General features: G+C 40.7%; 1 protein-coding gene across 2 annotated transcripts in view; it reads left to right on the top strand.

Annotated features, from left to right (window-relative positions):
* Window positions 1-18,705, top strand: part of LOC134607789 (carbonic anhydrase 13-like) — a 28,626-nt gene extending 9,921 nt beyond the window's left edge. Inside the window, exons 3-8 of one of the 2 annotated variants that reach the window (XR_010090692.1) lie at window positions 10,058-10,176; window positions 12,712-12,807; window positions 15,417-15,479; window positions 16,310-16,465; window positions 18,297-18,482; window positions 18,526-18,705. Coding sequence is in view for 1 of the 2 variants with exons in the window: in XM_063450343.1 (XP_063306413.1) it covers window positions 10,058-10,176; window positions 12,712-12,807; window positions 15,417-15,479; window positions 16,310-16,465; window positions 18,297-18,422 (560 nt within the window). In the remaining variant the exon portion in view is untranslated. Of the gene's footprint in view, window positions 1-10,057; window positions 10,177-12,711; window positions 12,808-15,416; window positions 15,480-16,309; window positions 16,466-18,296 lie in introns of both variants that reach the window. The other variant, XM_063450343.1, reaches the window with a different exon arrangement.
* Window positions 18,706-24,277: the final 5,572 nt, after the last annotated feature.

Raw genomic sequence — 24,277 nt, 5'->3', positions numbered from 1 at the left:
ATGAATGTGTAGATTTAAGAAACCTTTGGTAAAAACCTTGATCACATAATCACAGCAAGCATGAAATGAGATGAAAATCTTCATAGTTAAAGTAAATATTAACAAGATGCAAAGGTTGAGTGGTTTGTAAATGTCTCCAGAATCCTTAGATAGCATTGCTTCCCCATAATATGTTTCCTGCTATCTTTTCAACTACATGATTTTTTTAAAACTGAGCAGCGGCAGAACTGGTGCTGCTGCACTGGGACCTGCATGATGAGGGGCTTATTGGGTGTTCTCAGGGGCCCAGATGTGCACAGCGGCACTTTATCATCGCAACTTGGTCCTTCTCATAACGGCAGACTGGGAGGAAATGAGAGCCAGTTACTTTCTCCCATCTAACAGACCAAGCTGTTTAGGAGGAGAAGACAAGGCAGAGAGGAGGAGACCCAGTCCTGAAGAGCCTCTGACTCCCAACAGCCTCAGCCAGCAAACTGGACCCCATGGAAGCCACCCTTTCTGTGTGACTTTTTGTGTGTCTGTGTATTTATCTGTGTGTATGTGTGTGTATCTTGTGTCTGTGTATCCATCTGTGAGTCAGTGTGTGTCTGTGTATCCGTCTGTGTGTCTGTACCTGTGTATCTGTATGTGTGCCACTGTTTGTATCTGTATGTGGATCAGCATATCTATCTGTGCATCTGCATGTGTATCTGGATCTGTGTCAGTATGTGTCTGTATCTGCATGTGTGCCTGTGTGTTTATATGTGTGTGTCCATGTGTGTATAGCAGTGCATATGCATACGTGCTTACATCTCCACACTACACTCCTCCATTTCTAATGTCAACACTACATATAGACACACTCCTATATTCGAGGACAAACACTATACACAAGTAAACCATTGCTTGCAAATGGCAACAGTAAATAAAACACACAGCACTACACACAAATACACCCCTACATTCACACATACTCCATACAAAAACATGCTTACATTTAAACACAGAAACACTGCTCAGTACTAAATACAACCCTGCAGGGATTGGCAAATGGTAGATCCCCATCTGGCAGTTTATTGTGGGAGTCATAGATGTCTGCAGGAATTTTTTCCGGGGGGGAAAGGCATAATTGTAATGTCATCCATGCTTGGCCCCTTTTTGCAGGGCTGGACTTGGGATACAAAGCAGCCCTGGAAAAAAATGTATGCCAGCCCCATCTGTTTCTGTCAATATAAAAAAGTAATTATACAGTAAGCATACTCACATGCAAACACAGCCAATCTTACTGACACAAGCACACAAGTTCATTGATATACAGGCTCAGAGACAAACAATCTCATTGATACACATAAGCTAATTGAAATAAAAACACAAGCTCACTGATAGGCTCACTGACAGACAATCTCACTGACACACACAGACAAGCTTACTGGTACACAAACACAAACTTAATACAAACTCTGTCACACATAAAAAGGTTACTACAGACAAACTCATTGGTATAAAAGCAAAAACTTACTACAGACAAGCTTACTGTCACACAAATGTTACTGTTACAAAATAACACAAATGCATACTACAGAAAAGCTCACTGACACACATATACATGCTTACTACAGACAAGCTCGCTGACACACATGCTTACTGCAGACAAACTCATTGGCACACACACCTGCTCACTGACGCATATACACATGCTGACTACAGACATGCTCACAGACACACACATGCTTACTGCAGAAAAGCTAGCTGACACACACAAACTTGCTATACACATAAGCTCACTGACACACACATGCTCACTGACACACACACACACATGCTCACTACAGACAACCTCGCTGTCACACACATTCTCACTGACACAGACACATGCTCACAACAGAAAAGCTCACTGACACACATGCTCATTACAGACAAACTCACTGACACACACAAACTCGCTTACACACAGGCTCACTGACAAACACATAATCTCACTGACATACATACACAAGCTCACAACAGACAACCTTATTGACACACACATGCTCATTTACAAACAAGCGCACTGACACACACACATACAAGCTCACACACACACACACACACACAATCACAACCATGGGCTGAATCCTACCTGTCAAAGAAGGCTGTGGGAGACTGGGAGGTGGTCTCAATGTTCTGTCCTCTTCCTTCATCAGCAGCGTGAGTGTGGGGACGGAGCTTGCAAGGGGCGGGGCTTGAGTGAGTGAGGCATTACCTGAGTGCAGGGGTGGAGTATAGAGGCACATAAATGGTGTGGATTTGGAATAAAGGCTCACAGTGCTCCCTCGGGCCCCCTGACAGCCTAAATACAGCCCCCCAGCACCTCCCTCCTTCTTTCCCTTGGACTGAGCTGTCACAGTCTGAGGGAAAATCGCCGTAAGGAGGGGGCATGTTGAAAAATCAAGGTAAGGTCAAGTGCCCCCCCTTGCCCCACTCTGCAGACACCCATGATGGGAGTTGAACCGCAGATTGTGATCTGTGTTTTGGTCTTTGCGATAGGGGGATCCCAATAAATTCTTGTACCAGGGCTCTCTCTACTTTAGTTCCACCACTGAACTGAGGGTTCAATTAACCTAATTGCAGCATTTAGATATACATGTGCTAACATGCCGAGACTGGTAAGAGTTACTGTTCTGGATAGCAACTGATATTTGTCTGTTTTTTGTTTCTATCCTTAATTCATGGCCTCTTCTGCTACTGACATGAATCAGACATGGTTTGGAAACATGATATAACCATTAAAATAGCAGGCATATCATTCCAATCTTTAGTAAATCTCTGAAACAGTAATAAATTATTTTAAGATCAATATCAATATCAGTTCAAATAAATCTGTAACTTACACAACGTTTTTCTCTTTGCTTATTATTTGTATTCAAGTCACTTGCTCCTTTCATTTAATTATGAACCAAATATTATCTATTATACTGCTGACATATTTTGTCACCTGTCAATGACAAAGAAGTAATACAATTTTGACTTATAGGTAGCATATAGGTCACATTATTCATTCTGCAGCAATTGAAAGTAGACAAAAAAATATTCCCATCTGTCCCTTTAAGCAAAAAAAAAAAAAAAAACAGCCACATAAGAAATATGAATTTTAATATTTTTCAACTATTAATTGATTAAAAACTGTGATTCATCGAGATTTTGGGCAATCAGCTATTCGTCTAAAATCCCAAACTCTGAAATGGTATATGGAATAATCACAAAACAATAAAACAGACGATAGACAAACCATTTTGTTTGTCTCGTGGCTCCAAAAAATATGGTCATTGATGGAAAAAAAGGTGGTTGATGGTTAGGGCACAGCCAGATCATGTGAAATGAAGGAAATGAAAGAAAAAAAATGGAATTGCAGTAAAATAAATCTGTATTTAAATATTATATATTGAATAAGCATTTAATATATAATTATAGATCTTTTACTGCTCCTTCTTTTTCCCCCTCTACTGGTTACTTCTTTCAGCTGAAGCTCTCAACCTATCACCGACCACTCAACTAAATCTTCTTCATATTGCGTGAGCCAGAAGGAAATATGTGAGGAGGCTGAGAAAGGGTCTTTGCTGGGGGGGACCAACATTGGGGTTAAACCATTGGGAAATGGTTAAATCCCTGAATGTAAGACAATGCCCAGACACTCCTGCCCCATAACAAATTCCAGCAAAAGAGTTGAGATTTATATTGTGTTAAATATGATATCCTTGCCTGAAACAGTATGTTGAATTTCTGTTGAAAATACCATTGCATCTCTCAAAGCATCATGGGAAAGTTAGGATATTAACAACTGCAGTAAATAAATGGTGGTCGAGACATTTAACCCCTTAAGGACAGATGACGGATATATTCCATCATGATTCCCTTTTATTCTAGAAGCAGGGGCGGACTGACCGGTCGGGCACTTCGGACATGGTCCGAGGGCCCGGCCAGGAGGGGGGCCCGCCATCAGGGGGCCCGGCCGCCCCTTTAAATGCTGCAGCCGCCTGAGCGCTCTCTTAAGAGCGCTCAGGCGGCTGCAGCTTCTCACCTCCCCTCCCCGTTGCGTAGCCGAGTAGCTCTGCATCCGCGAGTAGCTCTGCTCCCTCTCTCCCTCTCTCTTTTTACCCCCTCCCCGTAGCGTGGCCGAGCTGCTCTGCGTCCGCGGTGCCGGCCGGAGTGATAGGAAGGTGCACACACACTGAGTGTGCACCTTCCTGTCAGTCTGGCCGGGTACAGGAAACAGAAACTCCTGTTCCGCGCGGAACAGGAGTTTCTGTTTCCTGTACCCGGCCGGACTGACCGGAAGGTGCACACTCAGTGTGTGTGCACCTTCCTATCACTCCGGCCGGCACCGCGGACGCAGAGCAGCTCGGCCACGCTACGGGGAGGGGGTAAAAAGAGAGAGGGAGAGAGGGAGTTAAAAGAGAGAGGGAGGGGGGGTTAAAAGAGAGAGAGAGGGAGGGAGGGGGGTTAAAAGAGGGATGGGGGGGTTAAAAGAGAGAGGGGGGTTAAAAGGGAGGGGGGGTTAAAAGAGAGAGGGGGGTTGTTAAAAGAGATGGGTTAAAAGAGAGAGGGAGGGGGGGAGTTAAAAGAGAGAGGGAGGGGGGTTAAAAGAGAGAGGGAGGGGGGAAGTTAAAAGAGAGAGGGAGGGGGGTTAAAAGAGAGAGAGAGGGAGGGGGGGTTAAAAGAGAGAGGGAGGGGGGTTAAAAGAGAGAGAGGGAGGGGGGTTAAAAGAGAGAGGGATGGGGGGGGTAAAAGAGAGAGGGAGGGGGGGTTAAAAGAGAGAGGGAGGGGGGGTTAAAAGGGAGGGGGGTTAAAAGAGAGAGGGGGGTTGTTAAAAGAGATGGGTTAAAAGAGAGAGGGAGGGGGGTTTAAAAGAGAGAGGGAGGGGGGGGTTAAAAGAGGGAGGGGGGTTAAAAGAGAGAGGGGGGGTAAAAAGAGAGAGGGAGGGGGTAAAAATAGAGAGGGAGGGGGGTAAAAAGAGAGAGGGGAGTAGTGGGGGTAAAAAGAGAGAGGGAGGGGGGTAAGAAGAGAGAGGGAGGGGGGTAAGAAGAGAGAGGGAGGGGGGTAAGAGGAGGGAGGGGGGTAAGAAGAGGGAGGGGGGTAAGAAGAGGGAGGGGGGTAAGAAGAGAGGAGGGGGAGTAAGAAGGGAGGGGGGAGTAAGAAGGGGGTAAGAAGAGGGGGAGGGGGGAGTAAAAGAGGAAGGGGGGAGTAAGAAGAGGGGGAGGGGAGAGTAAGAAGAGGGGTGAGGGGGGTAAGAAGAGGGGAGAGTAAGAAGAGAGGGGGGGAGTAAAGGGGGTAAGAAGAGGGGAGGGGGGAGTAAAAAGAGGAAGGGGGAGTAAAAAGAGCTGGGAGGGGGTAAGAAGAGGGGGGAGGGGGTAAGATGAGGGAGGAGTAAGAAGAGGGGGAGGGGGGAGTAAGAAGAGGGGGAGAGTAAGAAGGGGGAGTAAGGAGAGGGGGAGGGGGGAGTAAGAAGAGGGGAAGAGTAAGAAGGGGAGTAAGAAGAGAGTGGGAGTAAGAAGGGGGTAAGAAGAGGGGGAGGGGGGAGTAAGAGGAGGGCAATTGCCCCCTCCCCTATCCGCAGGCACCGTGCGGGCAGCCGGCAGGGGAGGGAGGAAGAGAGGACCCGGGAGCTCAGCCTGCAGCTCCTCTGGGTCCTTCTTGCGCGAGCACAGATCGTTGCCGCGGTTACCACGGCAATGTTACGGCTCTTGCGAGAGTAAACTCTAGCCCTGGAGCTACGGGCTAGAGTTCACTCTCAACACTGTGACCACCAGGTATTCCTGGTGGTCGCAGTGGTGAGAGTGAACTTTAGCCCCATAAACACACTGCCCCCACACACCATACACATTCACACACTGCCCCCCATACACACACACTGCCCCCACACACACCATACACATTTACACACATTGCCTCACACACACACACATACACTGCCCACCCATACACACACAGCCCCCCATACTAACATTGCCACACACATACACAGCCCCCTCGTACACACATTGCCCCACACACCCTACACATTCACACACTACACCCCCTCACGCACACTGAACCTTTCACACACACTGCACCCCTTACACATTGCACCACTGCTCCTATACCCTACTACAGCCTCATATCCCAGCAGACCCCAGGTAAATTGTCAAACTGTTCTTAAACGGTTTGACTACTTACTCTGGGAGGGGGGCCCGGCCCTCCTGGCACCATAACGACTACACAGAGTAGTAGTGGTTATTGTGCATGGATTATTTCTTTAAATAATCTACGAGTGCCCCAGTAGCCAGCAAGCCAGCCAACCCACAGGCCAGCCAGCCCACAGGCAGGCCAGTAGACAGCCAGCCAGCCTACAGGCCACCAGTTAGGCTTAAAGGCAGCAAACCCACAGCCTGCCAACCGCAGCCAGCAAGCCACAGCCTGCCAGCCAGCAAGCCACAGCCAGCAAGCCACAGCCTGCCAGCCGCAGCCAGCAAGCCCACAGCCTGCCGGCAGTAGCCAGCAAGCCCACAGCCTGCCAGCAAGCCCACAGCCTGCCAGCCGCAGCCAGTAAGCCCACAGCCTTCCAGCAAGCCCACAGCCTGCCAGCCGCAGCCAGCAAGCCCACAGCCTGCCGGCAGTAGCCAGCAAGCCCACAGCTTGCCAGCCGCAGCCAGTAAGCCCACAGCCTTCCAGCAAGCCCACAGACTGCCAGCCAGCAACAGTAATTAAGGTAAGAGGAGCCAACTTGGCCTAGGTATCAGCTATGTTGTGTTGCTATATTGTGAATAGGAACCAGAGTGTTGGAGAGACCCCCCTCCAGGCCCCATTAGACTCCATTGTAGTCTCTAATGGGACCTGGAGGAAATTCTTTCTAACACACTCTCTAAAGGACACTGAGATAGCCTCTGCTAGAATGCTCCCCCCCTCCATGGCCCATTAGCCCTCAATTGTAGTCTCTACTGGGGCCTGGAGGCGACTGTTTCCAGCAGGGACACTGAGATGGCCTCTGTTAGAAAGACCCCCTTCCAAGCCTATTAGACTCCATTGTAGTCTCTAATAGGGCCTGGAGGGGATTCTTTCTAACACACTCTCTAAAGGACACTGAGATAGCCTCTGCTAGAAAGACCCCCCTCCATGGCCCATTAGCCCTCAATTGTAGTCTCTACTGGGGCCTTGAAGGGATTATTGCTCTTTTGTTCCTTGTGTCTAAAGATTGTGTAGGGTGTGGCTGGAGGCGGTGCATGGAGGCGGGACATGGGTGGCGCTTGCTGCGGAGTATGGGTGGGGCCTGTAAGGGGGCCCTTGATTTATTTTGCCCGGGGGCCCTGAGGGTTCTCAGTCCGCCCCTGTCTAGAAATTGTGTCCTTAAGGGGTTAAGGTAAATCCAGTGAGCAGATTTATTGGAGCAGATGAAAAGCAATGTTTCAGCCCACAACAGGGCCTTTGTCAAGCCATTGTGGTCCAAAACGTTGCTTTTTAATCTTCTCCAATAAATCTGATCACTGGCTTTACCTTGAGTGCCTCGACCATCATTTATTTTCTGCAATTTACATTGTGAGCATTGACCAACCCTAGGAACGGTTGCACCCTAGGATCCTATATGGTAATTACATTAACAATTGCACCATCCAAGACAACATCATTGTAACAGTTGTTACAAAAAGATGTTAGAATGCACAAAATGCAAAGCAATGCACAGCCTTTCAGACTTTACTCAGCTCACTTTTCAATAAATGTTAATGATTAAAATATCTTAATATGCAGCTATGTGATTATTTATCTAAGAAAAATGTAGCGTAACTCTTTATCACATTGCCTAGATTGACCTGATTAAATGTCCTTTAGTATATTTGCAAATCAGTGTTCCATGCAATAAACTTATAACAAAGAATCACATTCACCCAGACACTTTTTATTGATGGAAATTGTTGATAGTTGGAAATTTGTCCATACGTTTTTTTAGACCCGTACAACATACAAGCCATAGGATAATAATGGTAATATACAGTTACACATCACTGCATAAATTGTGTGGATATAGGGGAGACTATTTGTTGTGTCTCTTTTGAATAGTAGACATTGCACATATGGGTGCACATGGTGTCTTGATAATCACCACAACACGTGATGTGGGAGGTAGAGGAATAAGCACCTACCTACATCAACGGGAGTGTGGTTTGTGGGTGAGTGTTTGTGTGTGTGCATAAGTGTATTTTAGAACACACTGCAGACATTAATTGCACCTTTAGCTACTGCTGAACAAAATTCAGTATTTTTTAAAGAACAAAATATAATGCTTTGTGGACACACTAAGTACTAAAAGCACTTTGCTTTAATTGAAGATAATGTCATCTCATTGTCAAAGAAACATCCATTTTGCACTTGACGCTTGGTCCTATTGTTTATATATGTCTCCCCTTTTGCATTATTTCCCAGCCATAATACGTGCCCGATTGTTATGTATCTTACACATAAACACATGCATATTTTATTTAGCACATCCTTGATGAATGTCATTACAAAAACGGATACTTTGCATCATGGTGAATAACAATAGTCGCTTATACAAATGGATACGTTATGGGAAATTAACATTGTTTTACATTTGTCCACTTAGTAGAAGACCAAACGTCCTATGTGTAAAGGACACCTACAAACATAAATGCTTTTTTCTGGCTCCAGATGGTCCAGCCAAAAACACTAGGCAACGGCGAATATTGAGGCATCCAATGGAAGAGGGCCTGTGGGAGAGAACCACTTTAAAATTGAGGAAATGTTCAAGAGGGTCGTGAGCAATGAAGCACGGCTACTTGGCCTGTGTAGTCATTAGCAGATGCTTCCTGCACTTCAACAAGGCAAGCACATTGAGGGACAGACAGACTTTCTATAGGTTTTTGTTTTATTTTAACATTCCTATTATATTTATTACTTCATCAAAGAAATTAAACAGGAATTCTGTGTCACTAGTAAGCAACCCTACAGCATCTATTTAACGAGGCATTAAATCTTGTTCCATGTAAGTTCTTCTGCAAATCATAGAGCCAAGCCTGCAATTCTCTGTCATTTATACAAGTTTCAGATTATGAAAAGGAAAAGTATTTTTTTTTCAGCATATTAACAACAAATGGCTAAACTAATTAAAGAACAAAAAGCATTAACATTTTTTTTTAGAACTTGGATTCTAAATTACATCTTTTACATGATGACAAGAACACAGAGAAAATGTATTCACTTTAAAGTCCATAAAGATTCATAAATGTACATATAAAAATTTGCTGATAGTCAATTTTAAAATATAACAATTCTTGAAAAGAATAAGGCATGCAAAACACACTTTAGAAATGTTTTGTATGCTTGTTTGTTTTAAAAGCTGGATAGTCATCTAAATATGTGTTAGAGACTATATAAAACATGAAATACATCTTGTTTTATTGTTAGTTGATGAGATATCATTTGTATAATTCTAAAAACATTTATTTTTGTTTCTCTAAAAATGTTTGTTATTTCAAAAACACATTACCTAACATTGACCTCAATTTAATATTGCTGGATAAGCTATTCAAATGATTTACAATTTTTGGATAAACAGATTTAATTTTATGAAAAAATTATAATTGTATAATATTTTGATATATTTTGATATAGTAATATATTTTATTATAGATGTAATATTTTTTTTTTTATAGGCCATTAAGTTTTACCTAAATATTAATATTTCTTAAACATTACCTACCATCATGTCCTGATGAAAGTCCATTCAAGGACTGAAACGTTGACAAAACTTATGGTATGCAAATAAAAATGATTTTGATTGTGTGGACTTCATCTGCTACTTTAACCGGAGGTTTGCACCGTGACATTGGCATTACAGTTTGATACATGGAATGCACCGCACCTGATTTAGTTATTGATATAATATCTATATATATACCGGTAATCCAAAAAATGAGGATGCACTTCAAGAGATTTTCGTGAAATGTTATGAAACGTTTATTGCATCAAAGCAAACATATAAGGTCCCTCTCCTTTATATATGCACATTTCTTTTCTTAAACATTAAATAACATCATGTTTTATCTTTTAGTGATCAGTAAGGGACCACTTAGTGCAAATTATCGATTGCGTCAATTCCATTTTCATTGGGGGCGTTCTGATGATCATGGATCTGAGCACAAGGTCGATGGTCAAGGGTATGCAGCAGAGGTATATGTTTGTTTATTTACTTATGTACATCTTATATCCCTTAGTTTCAGATGTTTTGTGCAGTTTTTCTATGTAGCGTTCAAAAAGGCTTGGGTGCTTGCGCAAGTATAATGGTGTAAATACCGTGTGAGCTCCTTCCTGCCTAAAAACATTGCTTGTTTTAATTCCCACAATGGATCCCACTCATAACCAAAAGATAATGTAGCACAAGATATATTTAATTCCTGCATGTGCTATCATTCTGGTTAGCATAATGTATAAAATAAACTATGTTCAAACCTTAGAGGCTTTGTCACCCTTGATATTTCTACTTTACAAAGAGATGGATTTGTCCAAAGCCAGATATTTTCTTTGTAAATTTATACACAGCACATATTAAGTTGTGTTCTGAGTTGGTTAATGGCTCTGTCGGAGTTACATCTTCGGCAGCAAAGGAATCTAACTCTGTGCAGCGATTCAAAGTGAAAGACTTCACATACAGACTCGAACCACCATGGCCACTTTAAGGTAACCCTTTAAGAATTTAGTCAAAATAGCCTTCTTTCTTCATCCTTAGAGGACCGTTTCATATAGGATAAAGCTGTGATGAATCTGCTGTGACACCAATTTATTGAATTACTTAAATCTAGCAAAGGTCAATCATGTACGAATTAGAAGCCTTTCCCTTTTTAATGACCTTGATAGGTTTGCTCCAGGTTCAATCACCTAAAATGTCATTTAGATACTAACAAACTGATAAATTGCAGTTTACACGCAGTAAATTGTCACTTTCCATAGACTTCAATACTAAATAAATACTGGAGTAAAAAAAATCTATATTAAATATCTTCTATCTTTTCTGTATTTTAGTATCTCTACTGCACATGTGATAGCAGTAATAACATAGTATATGACATATTTAAGCTTTTTTTTTAATAACAGATTTATATAAGAGGTAAGTTTTATAATAAAGAATCAGATATGATTATGTTTATTATGTGGGTTATTGAGTTTAATGCTGTTATATTATCTTTTCACTTTTAGTTTGCATGGTTAGTACATTAATTATAATACGTGTTATTGATCAGCATGTTAAATATAAGCACCATAAATACCACACTTATCAATAACAGCTGCCATATACTTTAGCTTTGCTATAAGGTCAACTTTGATTATTAATCTCCTCTTTAGCTCAATTACATAAGAAATACTCCATTAGCTACACGTGCTCTGCAAAAGATGCTGTTACAATCTAAACCTGGAAAATAATGCATTTTGGAAGGAAGCAATGCCACTTGCATTGACATAACATGACATTTATGGGGAAATGTAATAGACTGGAAAAGCCCACAATATTTGACTTTGCTTATTTTTAAAAAAAAGTATGTCCTTAACACTCATGTGCATCTTCTTTCTTTGGATAATAGTGCTTAAAATGAGCTTTAATTTCTCTAAAAATTATACAATTGAATAAAACATTGAAAGTCATGTGATGCTCCAATTTCTAATACGTAAAGATTTACAAATCACAATTCTGCCCAGGCACAGACAGGGCGCAGATTACAAATGAAGAGGAGAAATACATAATTTCTCCTCTTCTCTGTATGATTTCATTGTGCTGATAGCTAAGTGTGAAGGCAGAAGATTATAAGTATAATTGACTGGGAACTAAGCTCAAAATACTTTTTAGGAGTTAAATTACTTAGTAAGCAGCCACAGTCACTTCTCCCATGCCTGAGAATAACATAACCTCCCTACCGACTTCATGAAAATAGCCTACATTTTTATCTTCTCTTATTGCACAGTGTGTTTAATTTGAATTTCTTACATGTTATCTGCTGTTAATTGTCTACTACAGACTATAGTAGTGTGTGATTAATGTTAATTTAATAGAACAGGATATCGGGACTGTTACAAACACTGGTATAGTAGATACCCTGTTCGCCTATTCCTCCTGAACTGCTGAGCCTGTGTGATTATAGCTGCAGTTCGGGTGTAGAGTTGAATAGTTCCAGACGAATGCAGCATCCAAGTAGTTTCTCCCCAGCAAGTAGACAGTTACCCAAACATGAGCCTAGACTTCATGAAGGGTACAACAGGAATTAATTTTAATGGCGCCACACTGGCTTTTATGCAAGTCCCCATGCAAAGGGCACTCCCACATGGACCTTGTGGGGGACAGTGACACAAAGGTTACAGCCAATAATATTAAACAAAGTGATTTAAAGGTTTAACATTATAGTCATTGTAACCACTTAACTCCTAAACAACAGAGATTTGAGCAATTAAACTATAGGTGAATGATATATCTATCAAAAATGCTTTATTAAGTTAAAGTTGTTTTGGTGCTGAGAGATCCACATAAAATGTATATGGTATTTGAATTGGTAGATGTCTAAAATATTTTAAGGATCATCTGGTATCTGGAATAAAAAAAGGAGAAAGATTGATTTTTACTTGCAGGGCTATATTCTTAACAAACATGGAATCTTGATTGGAAATAGCAAATCATGTTTAAAGCACCAGATCTTAATGACATTATTTTTCCCTTTTCAGCTACATATTGTTCACTGGGATTCTGAAAAGTATTCTAATTTCCCAGAGGCAGCTTGTCAGCCAGATGGCCTTGCTGTAATTGGAGTGTTTCTGAAGGTAAGAGTTACTGTTTTCTTTAGCAGACAATGGTTTGAAAGTTTTAGAGATCCACCTATTAATGGCTGCAATAAGGTTACACCTGATTGGATAAATGCAGAGCCATAGGAAGGGTGTGCAAGTGAGGCACCCAGGGGGTGCAGCCAGGGTCAGTCTTTGGTGAGTGTGAGCAGTGGAGACACACAGAGCACTAAGGCAACAGACAGAGCCAGCTTTAGGCCTCTTGGCGCCCTGTGCAAAAATCCTCACAGTGCCGCTCCCTGGTCACACCTCCTCATCCATTTACAATGTGTATTTGCAAAGGTGCTTTTATTAAATTAATAATGATTTTAAAATAAGCACAAATATTAATTCCTTCTTCCTTGTTACCTTGCAGGGAGGGGTCATGATAATCTCTGGTAGTCCAGTGTGCTGGAAATTTGTCTTGGCACTGGCCCCGCGAGAAATTGTCTCGTGAGCTCAGGCACTTAAAGTGTCGGAGCTTTGCTGTGGTAATCTGCTTGGGAGACAGCTACTTATTGTCTGCAGCCAGCAGAAATGCAGGCCAGAGGTGCCAGACTTCCTCCCTGGCACTACAGAGCAGTAGACTAAGTATTATGTACCGCTGTCACATAATAATGTGAGTTGTTTTGCTTTGGAGCTCTGCAATTTTCATATTTACCTTGACCTCATTGGTATAAAAACTCACAGTAATTTGCTGTGTTTATCCATTTATCACTGAGCTCCACAGCAAAAAGAAAAAGAAGCCCTCTCATTACTATGCGGTTTCTACCAAAATATCACAGAATTTAACAACAATAAAGCTCACAATAATATGACTAATAACATTTTAAAAAGAGTTCCCCAGATTTAAAAAAAAAACTAATGTGTATTTTGTGTGACCTAGCACCACTGTAATAAATCTCACAACAATATGATGTAATGTGTATATATGTGTGCTGTCTGTGTGTGATAGACATGCTGGCTGTGTGTGATATTTGTAATGGGTGTTTTGACTGTGTGGGATATTTGTGATGTGTATTTAGTTCAGATAAAAAAAATGCATGTAGGTCTTTGTGTGAACGCAGTTGTGTATTTATGCAGAGTCACATGCACACAGTCCTAGAATTGGACACACAGTCAGATGCACACAAATATAAACATACACTGTCAAATACATCTACATGCACAGTCAAACACACAGTCATAGTGAGACAGTCACACACATACAGTTTCAGTTAGAAACACTGTCACGGGCAGACAAACACACACACACACACACACAGTTACAGGCAGTCACACACAAATACAAGCAGTCACACACACACACACACACACACACACAGTCACAAGCAGACAGCCACACACAATCACAGGCAAACAGCCACATACACAGTTATAGGCAGACAGTCACACGCATAGTCACAGGCAGAGAGTCATGAACACAGTAACAGGCAGTCACACTCAGTGACAGGAAGACAATCACACATACTGCAGACAGTCAGTCATATGTACACAGTCACACACACAGACAGTCATACAGCCATACACACACAGTCACAGGTAGATAGCCACACAAAGTCACAAGCAGACAGCCACACACACACACTTACACACAGTTACAGACAGAAAGTCACATATACACAGTCACAACAGTTACCTTTTTCCATTAAAGGCACTGGCTAGAGGAGGACTGAAGTCCCTGGTGTGTAGTTGTTTGGGAAGCAATGACACCTTCCTGCTTCTCCTCAATGTGCAGCAGTAACCAGCAGAGGATTGAAGTCACATTTACCTCTGCCCCCACTGCCCACTTTGCTTTGCCCACTGTTTATTACCACTGCCTACCTTATGTGAGTCCAGCACTCACCATGCAAGGTGTGCACCCACAGGGGCTATTTCTTGCCCACCAAGCATAAACTTTATCTCTTTCCTCAAAGTAAGCAAGAGGGAAGGGGGATACAATGTATTCATTTTGTATCATGCCCCACAAACATCTACCACCCTACCCAATACTCTACACTCCCTGTCCCCCACTACAGGGGATTCAGCCAGGCCTCCCTTCACCTCCACGCTACATACCCTGCCCTCCACGCTACAGTCCTTATGAGATGAATCCACTTACTTGGGAAATACTTCCTTACTGGGACTCTCTGCAAGTCAAGGCTAAATAGGGTCCTGGAATAAGGGAATCTGTAACAGGGATGGGTGCAAAACCAAGTAGTTGGCCTGGACTCCCAAATATATAAATGAAACCAAGAGGGCTGCACTCACCTGAAGATGCATACATTCTGGGGTGCTGCTGGGGCCAAAATATACAGAATACACAATCCAGCACACTTTTTTGCCGAGGTGAGGTATTTTTAAATAAAACTATTACAATCTCTAAGATTTTAAATCATTGTTTAGTGAATAAGCGAGTGCGCTGGATTGTGCAGATAGCTCCTTAATGATACCCTAATTGCCATTTTTAATTTTACTTATACTTAGCAAATAGCTCCCTTATTTGATATCCTTAAATGTGTAAGGATAGCAATCATTCTGGAAAATGACTGGACATGTACAAACTACAAAATACAATATTATATATCTCCACATACATAACGTTAGGGGACTTTCCTCTTGATTTTCAGATTGGGGAGCACAATGCAAGCATTGAGAGAATCACCGACGCTATCGATGTCATCCGGCCTAAGGTAACAGGGAAAACACATTTCACAAGTTATAACACACTATAGTACCAGGCAACTGAAGGCCCTATGAACCTTCATTTTTTTTATAGTGGCAGTCTATAAAGACAGATATATGTTCAATGTTTCTTACTTTCTTGGTTCATGCTTTATCTTTCCTTCTTGATCTATGTGCAAATAAAAAAGAAAACAACAAAGTAAGTGTGGGAGAATGTTGTAATATGTCCTCCTTTCCTTTCCTTTCCTTTCCTTTCCTTTCCTTTCCTTCCTTCTTTCCCTTTCCTTCATTCCTTCCTTCCCCTTCCTTCCCTTCCCTTCCCTTCCCTTTCCTTTCCTTCCTTTCCTTCTTTCTTTCTTCCTTCCTTCCTTTTTCTCTTTATGTCTGTGTAACTATAATATTCCACAGTGCAGGGAGCTACGTACATACAGCTTTTCTAGGAAGCTATTACAGCACCTGACTCCTCTGACACAATTGCTATTTAAACGAAAAACTTGGAGCACCTGTAAAAAATCAAATATCAGGGAACTCGTAAAAAAAAAAAAAGTTATAGGAGTCACCATTGAAACAGTCTCACATGTTATTAAAGAAGATTCTTCATAAATTCATGATTTAGGCAGTAATCAATAAAAGAGAAGTAGGAATGATTTTGTGTTACTATTGTCGATACCTAACCTCCCATGTAGAATCTCTGTTCTACTAATTTTCTGATACTTTGTTACATTAACCTATGAATACACATACATTTTATTTGGCGATCTATATAAAAATGCAGTTTTCAATTAAAATTCAGTAAAATAGATCTAAACTAATATAAAACAATGTTATTTATCTGTAGGGGAAACAATCGCCATTTACAAATTTTGATCTCACCTGTTTGCTTCCTGGGTCTTTGGATTTCTGGACTTATCCTGGGTCACTTACAGTTCCTCCTCTTCTTGAAACTGTAGTGTGGATTGTTATGAAGGAACCCATTTCAATTAGCCCCACACAGGTTTGTATTTAATTGTCTCTACTTGTGAGTCAACATTTCTACAAGAATATAGAGAGGAGATAAATAACCATCATTTCAGGCATAATATAAGTTATTCTAGTTCTGATCCCCATACGTTGTTTGCTTGTGATCATTGTTACAGTGAATCTCCTGCATTTAGCTTATTGCATTACATGGGCATTGTACAGGTTCCTTGTCGTATTTACCTCAGTAACCATAGCGAAGAGTGTGACAGATAGGTGAATGTTCTCAAAGTTCCAAATATATACACATATATTAATAAGGATATGCTTCCATCAGGTTGCCAATCACTTGTTATTTCTAATTAGAACAAATAGTGTACTCTATACAACAGACTGGCCAAATTATTAGCACAGAGAAAGACCATATTTTCTTTTATAGTAATACTATTTAGTTTTTGTTTTTAAATACCAAAGACAAAATAATCAACTTTCCTCCATTGTACTATGCATGGCATCCATCAATCTTTAGACTAAAGCTGTATGTTATTAATTTTAGGATGTCACACTATTCATATTGTGGCAGGTGGATTGCTGCTCATTTTGTATTCTGTAAGTGGTTTCATAACTGATACAGAAAATAGTACATATCAGAAATTTTAATCAAGTGCCCACTTTGACCGTAACATTAGCAAATTAGGTACCAATACCCACAATTTTATTTTACTGTGTAGCCTACAGGAATTCATTAAGTTGAATATTTAATTTGTACATTGTCCGAACCACTGATTGTGGAGAACAATCAAGAGAATCAGTCCCTATAAGTGTTTTATAAGCAACCCAGATAACTTAACTGATCAATAAAACAAAGCCATAAGGATTTAATATTTCTCCAGCCAAACTCTGTAGACCAATGGCAGACTACAGAGTATCATAAAAAAATCAATTCTAAATGATATTATTATCATTATTACCCTTTTTGTGAATAGCTCAGACTATTTACACATTTTAATTCAGTTTATCTCTATTTTTGTGCTGATAGATACATTTTGTCTTTCAGGGTTATAGTGCATCATTCTGCAAAACATTTATTTATTTTATGCATTATCTATAACGATTCGAACAAGCTAAAAAAAAAAACAAAATACACCATATTAATGAGGCCGAAACACATCAGATGCATTAAAGTAGTATTGGTACACAGAGTGTTCCTTTAAGTTTACCTGTCATGCTATACATATTTTTTATAAACATTGTACTAGCAAAAGTGCTATCAAAGGTATATACATTGGAAGAGAAAAATACTTAAATATAGATTCCTCCCTTAAATCTTTGAGATAGAGGCAGCATAGATTTCTATGCTGAAGATTTGACTGATGAGGAGAACTCTCGTACAAGTCATGCTCCTGCTCTCCAGCACATGCTGTGCTGTGATTGCTGGGGTTACTCTCTAGCATGGGCTTACTAGACATTAATATGAGCTGAATGACCAAAGTCACTCTTTTCATTTGTGAGTTGGCATCATGAGGAGGGGTTGCTATGCTTGGGAAATCATCTCCAAGCAGGGCAAATAATATCAGAATAAAGAGTGAGATGAGAGAATGAGAACAGGGCAAGGTATTCCAATAGTTATACCCACAGAGCTGCTGATGCGGTGTTGCTGGACCAAAGGTAAGAAAGGTCTCTCGAAGTTTCAATTCCATATATTATTTATGTTGAAGATCATTGCCTACTGGTGGTAGTCATCGTGGACCTCTTGACTTTTGATTTTTACTTCACAGTAATAATAATGCTACAAATAATGATAGGTATTACTAAGATATATCATTTCTTTTTTCTACAATAAGTATAAATACATTTTGTGTTACCAGCTGGCCAAATTCCGCAGCCTATTAAGTTCCTGTGAAAGAGAAAAATGTGACTCTTGTTGCATGCAAACCAACTACCGACCTGTACAGCCTCTGAGAGGCCGCATAGTGAAAGCATCATTTCCATAGCCACCATTTGCTGCACACCACGACTGCCAAAAGTACCCAGTGCAAGAGGGCCGCTACAATGTTGTAGACCATTGTCAAAAGAATCAAGGAGAGACCTTGTGAGCTGCAATTTCTATGAAGTGGATGGCCAAATGCTTCCTAGCTTTGAGAGGAATGGCTGAAAATTAGTACCACGGTTATAAGCTGATGCTTATGATACATTATATGGTATTATTTACGCAAACAATGTGCTAAGGGACTATTGCATTTTTTGGGCATATTGTTTTTCAAAGATTTGTTTTTTTATTATAGTGCTTCATTTATCTGTTATATTCTCTCTTTTTTTTATTTGTTTGCCACATATTCTGGTTATCTTTTAATTATTTCTATATTCTTTTTTTTTTCTATTTTAACATTTCTTCTGTTGTTTGTGAATTCTTCATTCAAGAACGCATTGCCTAAAACCTACTGTTTTATTGTTTAGGAGGAACTTGTATATACAAGTACACTATCACTATTGATAATATTGTCAGAAATAGTCTGCCATGATAGTTCCAATGTGTGCAACATGTTTTTTATTATAAGACCAGATCTGATCATTTCTGTATCTATTGTCAAACGTCATCATTTTATCACAGCCAATAATTTTAAGACAACCAATAACTAATTGCATTACCCACTAACAGCTGAGTATGAAAGAAAACTTTGACAACTTAAGAATTCGATTAACATCCCACTTATAGCACGCTTCATACTGACTGGCTTTAAAAAAAACAAAATAAAACAATTCTCATGGGAAGTATAAAAATGCTGATCTTGATGGCACAAAATAAAAGAAAGATCTACAGGTAGAATTGAATTGGTGACAGGTGAACTAGTAATCTGTAAAATAAATGAAATCACTGGTCATCTCCTAAGCGAAGGCTCTCTGCATTCTGATTTATAGAACAGGTTTTAACAGCTGTGTTGTGGGATGGGGCAATACATTATTTTTCCATCAAGCTGATTGGTGGTTGGTTACGTCTGTGCACAGGTTTGTCCGTTATTGTCCGATAAGTTGTTAGGATTCCATGGAAAATGCCTCACTCCACACTAATATTGCATAAGATTATACTAATATATAATGATTGTATAATATTGTCATGAAATTCCTAAAAAGCAGTGTGAGGACAAATGACTTACTGTAACACAGTAACCAGTATGTAGCCAAGATGGTGTCTCCAGACTCCAAAGGGAAATAGTTATCATGATTATCAATTTTGACAATAATACAAGACCCTTTATATCCATCCAGTTGTTTTAAAAATGGTCTAAAAAGTCATCCTCAACTTTATGTATTTCATTCCTTAATATCCTTCCTGTCCTTCTTTCCTATCCATCTTTCCTATCCATCTTTCCTATCCTTCCTTCCTTATTTCTTGTCCTTCCTACCTTCCTATCATTCCTTCATATCCTTCCTTCTTTCCTGTTCTTCCTTCCTATCCTTCCTTTTTTCCTGTCGTTCCTTCCTTCCTTCCTTCCTATTCTTCCTTTTTTCCTGTCCTTTCTTCCTATCTTTCCTTCATATCCTTCCAACCTTCCAATCCTTCCTTCCTTCCATTCCTTCCTATCCTTCCTTCATTTCCTTCCTTTCTATCCCTCTTCACTTTTCTGTAACTCTACTATTCCACAGTGCAGGGATGATGGAATGATTGGTTTTGCCTAAATGTCTTTTTGTTCAATATCAATAAACAAAAACTAACAAAAAACATGTATGTGTGTTGTTGTTTTACTTATTATTTTTTTATGAATAGAAATAAAATGTAAATTTAAACAATGTCACTAATCTGTCACACTAAATCACTAATTCTGTCACAAACTATTAGTGCATGGGAGATGTTAAAAAAACAAAAAAAAAAATTCCAACAAAATAATCAGGACATGCCATCTGATTGTCTTGGAGGATTGTAGTGAGGATATTTGTTTAAATAATTGGTCCAAACTCCAATGGACGATTGTGGATATCCTTCAGGACGACCACATTTTACCTTTTGCTGATATTCAAGCTAAATTACTTCTCCCTAACAAAGAACTCTTCTCCTATTTAAGAATGAAAAATTTCTTGAATAAGTTCTTACTGAAAATGTCGCCTACAATTGATATCCTTATTCAAGCCATCTTTAGATATACCAAGGTTAATAAAATCCTTTCAAAAGCTACTAACCTGTTATCTACCCTTGACCAACAACCCTCAGAAATACTAGATAAATGGAAAAATGACTTAAATATTGATATAGCTGAGAATGAATGGTCCTCGTCTCTTAAAGACACCTGTAAATATATTCATTGCCAGAACTTAGTTGAATGCCAATATAAGATTTTGTACAAATGGTACTTGACTCCACATAAATTAAGCAAGATGTATCCAGGTCAAATTCCTCATTGTTGGTGTTTAGTGATGTCGCGAACATGAAATTTTCCGTTCGCGAATGGCGAACGTGAACTTACGCAAATGTTCGCGAACGGGCGAACCCGGCGAACCGCCATAGACTTCAATAGGCAGGCGAATTTTAAAACCCACAGGGACACTTTCTGCCCACAATAGTGATGGGCCCCCACCCACCTGAGCGGTGGGAGGGGGCCCTAAGCAAGAATAAGGGAGGACCTAATGTCCTCCCCCTGGCCCCCACCCCTGAGTGGTGGGTGGGGGCCCTAAACACAAATTGGGGGGGACCTATTGTCCTCCCCCCCGGCCCCCACCCCTGAGCAGCGGGTGGGGGCCCTAAATACCAATAGGGGGGGACCTATTGTCCCCCGCGGCCCCCACCCCTGAGCGGTGGGTGGGGGCCCTAAATACATATAGGGGGGGACCTATTGTCCTCCCCCCGGCCCCCACCCCTGAGCGGCAGGTGGGGGCCCTAAATTCCAATAGGGGGGACCTAATGTCCTCCCCCATGGCTCCCACCCCTGAGCGGCGGGTGGGGGCCCTAAATACCAATAGGGGGGGCCTATTGTTCTCCCCCTCGGCCCCCACCCCTGAGCGGTGGGTGGGGGCCCTAAATACCAATAGAGGGGGACCTATTGTCCTCCCCCCGGCCCCCTACCCCTGAGCGTCGGGTGGGGGCCCTAAAAAAATATGTCCCCCCACCAGGTGACTAGGGGTCCCCAAACCCCTAGTCACCCCCTCCCCCCCAAAAAAAATGATCCCCCTACCTACCCCCCTCACCCTAAAAATAATGAGGGGGGAGTCAATAAAGCTAAAAACCTGTAAATAAATAAAAATAAACTTACCATTAGATGTCTTCTTTTTTCTAAAATCTTCTTTCTTCAGCCCCCAAAAAGGCCAAATAAAAAGCCAATATAACCGTCGCACTTTTGTGGAAGTTCGCGTTCGCCATTCGCCAACGGAAAATTTTATGTTCGCGACATCACTACTTTTTAACTAATATATTAACCTACCTCAAATGAATTGGAAAAAGCTAAAATGTTTAATTCATTTTTTGATTGTCGTAAAATTAATGATTGCGAAAAACTTGAAATATAGCAATTAACGCCGGCTATTGAATATCAATTTTGGAATAACCTTGTTGAGATGCCAAAAAAGCCTAGCACGCTCTAACAAAAAACAAGCTGTTAGAATGCATTAACATATTCTACCACTAGATGACACTGATAGATATTTATTTGTTAACCATATGCAAAAATATGGAAACAAATCGTCTTAGATACAAAGTAAAATGCAGAATCAAATTACTGTTATGATTATAACAAATAACATAAAAAATAACATAAATTAGAATATATTCACATATGGTAAATGCTTCAAGTCTTTTCAGCTTGATAAAGTCCATTTGGATAAAACACCACAAACTTCTGGCTTTTAATTTCTACTTGCGAAAATGTTTTTGATCCAAAAATTGCTGATTTGGCAAAAATATCCAGCTATTCTATCGTTATTTCCTGATTATTTAATCTTGAAATTTGCAAATAGGTTTTCAATCGTGCAGGATTTATTATTTAGTGAATAAAAACATGTGTTTGCAAATTCCCTGAGTGTTTTAATTTAAGCAATTCTCCTGCTTGTAGTTGGACAGAGGAAGATTCTTACTGGATAAACATTAGATCCCAAGCCTGAGGACCTGCTTCTGCAGGGCAAGTAACCACACTTCAGTCTCCTTGATACAAATACTTGTGTTATTTGTTGGTGAAGTATTTGTTGTGACTGGTTACAAGTGATTTCTCTGTATAGCAATAGTGTTGCTTTGTGTTTTTTTTTTTATTATTCTTTATTTGGAGTGCAGCTAAGCATATGGTGCTTATCCGAAACGAGGCTTATACAGAGATATATTCTCACCACTATTGGTTGTAGTGGCCAATTAGCTGGGGAAAAAACACTAGTAGGTGTTGGTAGGGGTAGTTAAAAATGAGGGAAAACCTGAGTGATCTTGGAATTCCCCTGTAAGACAGATATGCCTTCTAAAAACGGTTGGTACTAGATACGGAGGACTGCTAAAGCTCAAATTTAACACCTCAGCGCCTCTAAAGCAAATTATGCCTATGGTGAGTTGCATGTAGAGGCAGGATGCTGGGTATGAGACCACTTCTACTGAGTGCAGACGGTGTGATATTGTTCTCTACTAAGATGAACATAAATTGCAATAAAACACAGGTAACATACATAGAAACATGTTCGCCACACAGCATTCATATGTTTGAGAGCATTCGTATGCTTCTCCGGTTCGGTGGTTGTGGTGTCTCCTTGAGTGCTTGGAGCCCTCAGGAAGCGCTAGGAGCATCCTTCAATGGAGGTACCCAGTCGGGGTGCCCATCGATCCGTTACAAACTGCTTACAGGGTTTTTCAATATAGTGAGAATTGTCAGAGTAGTTGACATGGAAGCATACAGGCCTTGCCCAAGACATTGTGCTGCTTGGGTCCAAGGATGAAATGCTGCTCTTGCCCCCTCCAAACCTTGCCAGACACAAAGGGGAATTCGACCTCTCCCGGGAGCCAGCCCAGAGCAACAGCCATGCCGCAAAAGTAAAGTATCCTCTGAACCAGAACTTCAGTGGGTAATGTGTCATAACCCTGAGCCCCAGATTAGCTCCCTCTCCAGATGCCTTTGATTATTTTTTTAGTTTTGGGTGGCCTCCCAGCCCTCCGCAGTGGATGAGCTGATCAGGGAAGACTGGTCTTTCCTGGCATTTTGGACGGGTGAGCATATTTTCAATGTGCCGTCTGGAGCCATGGTCCCACTGATGGACCCTGGAAGCATAGATGACATGGATAAATTTAAAATCCACTTTGAATCCTTGACAATTCTCACTTAAGCGAATAACCTTGTAAGACTAACCCTTCTCTGTCATTATGCAGTTTCAGTTTTAGTTTAAATTCATAAATATTCTGTAAGTTCTTTAATTCAGTAACAGGACACAAAAGGGATAGTATTTAATTAACATTCTCATCACCACAACAGCGCCTGCAGAGCAGAGTGTACTTAAATTAAAGTATGCACACATATTTGGCAATTTTTAATAATCATTGGCATGTAATAGGCTTCAATGAAGAAGGAAGTGATGGAGAGATAGAAGGGTGCTATCTACAAGGAAGAAGTTGACTACATCAGTCGCCAGCACAATGTGGGTTGTTATAGCAGACTTAATTTTTTTTTTAACAGAATTGACATTACGCAGCCTGGACCAGTGTTCCACCATGTCCACTTCAAATCACTGAAGTGGTCATGTTGGTTGGAGTAACCTTTTAAGACTACGTAGCCATGCTATCAGGATAGTGTATGTGTAACTCTAGATTTTACAGAAAAATATGTACAAATTGATACAGCACTAATAAGAAAACATGCCAACCCCTTGTTTATTTCATTGTATGAATGTGCTTTTA

The sequence above is a fragment of the Pelobates fuscus genome, chromosome 4 (assembly GCF_036172605.1).
Source record: "Pelobates fuscus isolate aPelFus1 chromosome 4, aPelFus1.pri, whole genome shotgun sequence".
Taxonomy (NCBI): domain Eukaryota; kingdom Metazoa; phylum Chordata; class Amphibia; order Anura; family Pelobatidae; genus Pelobates; species Pelobates fuscus.
This window is presented reverse-complemented; position numbering and strand designations above follow the sequence as displayed.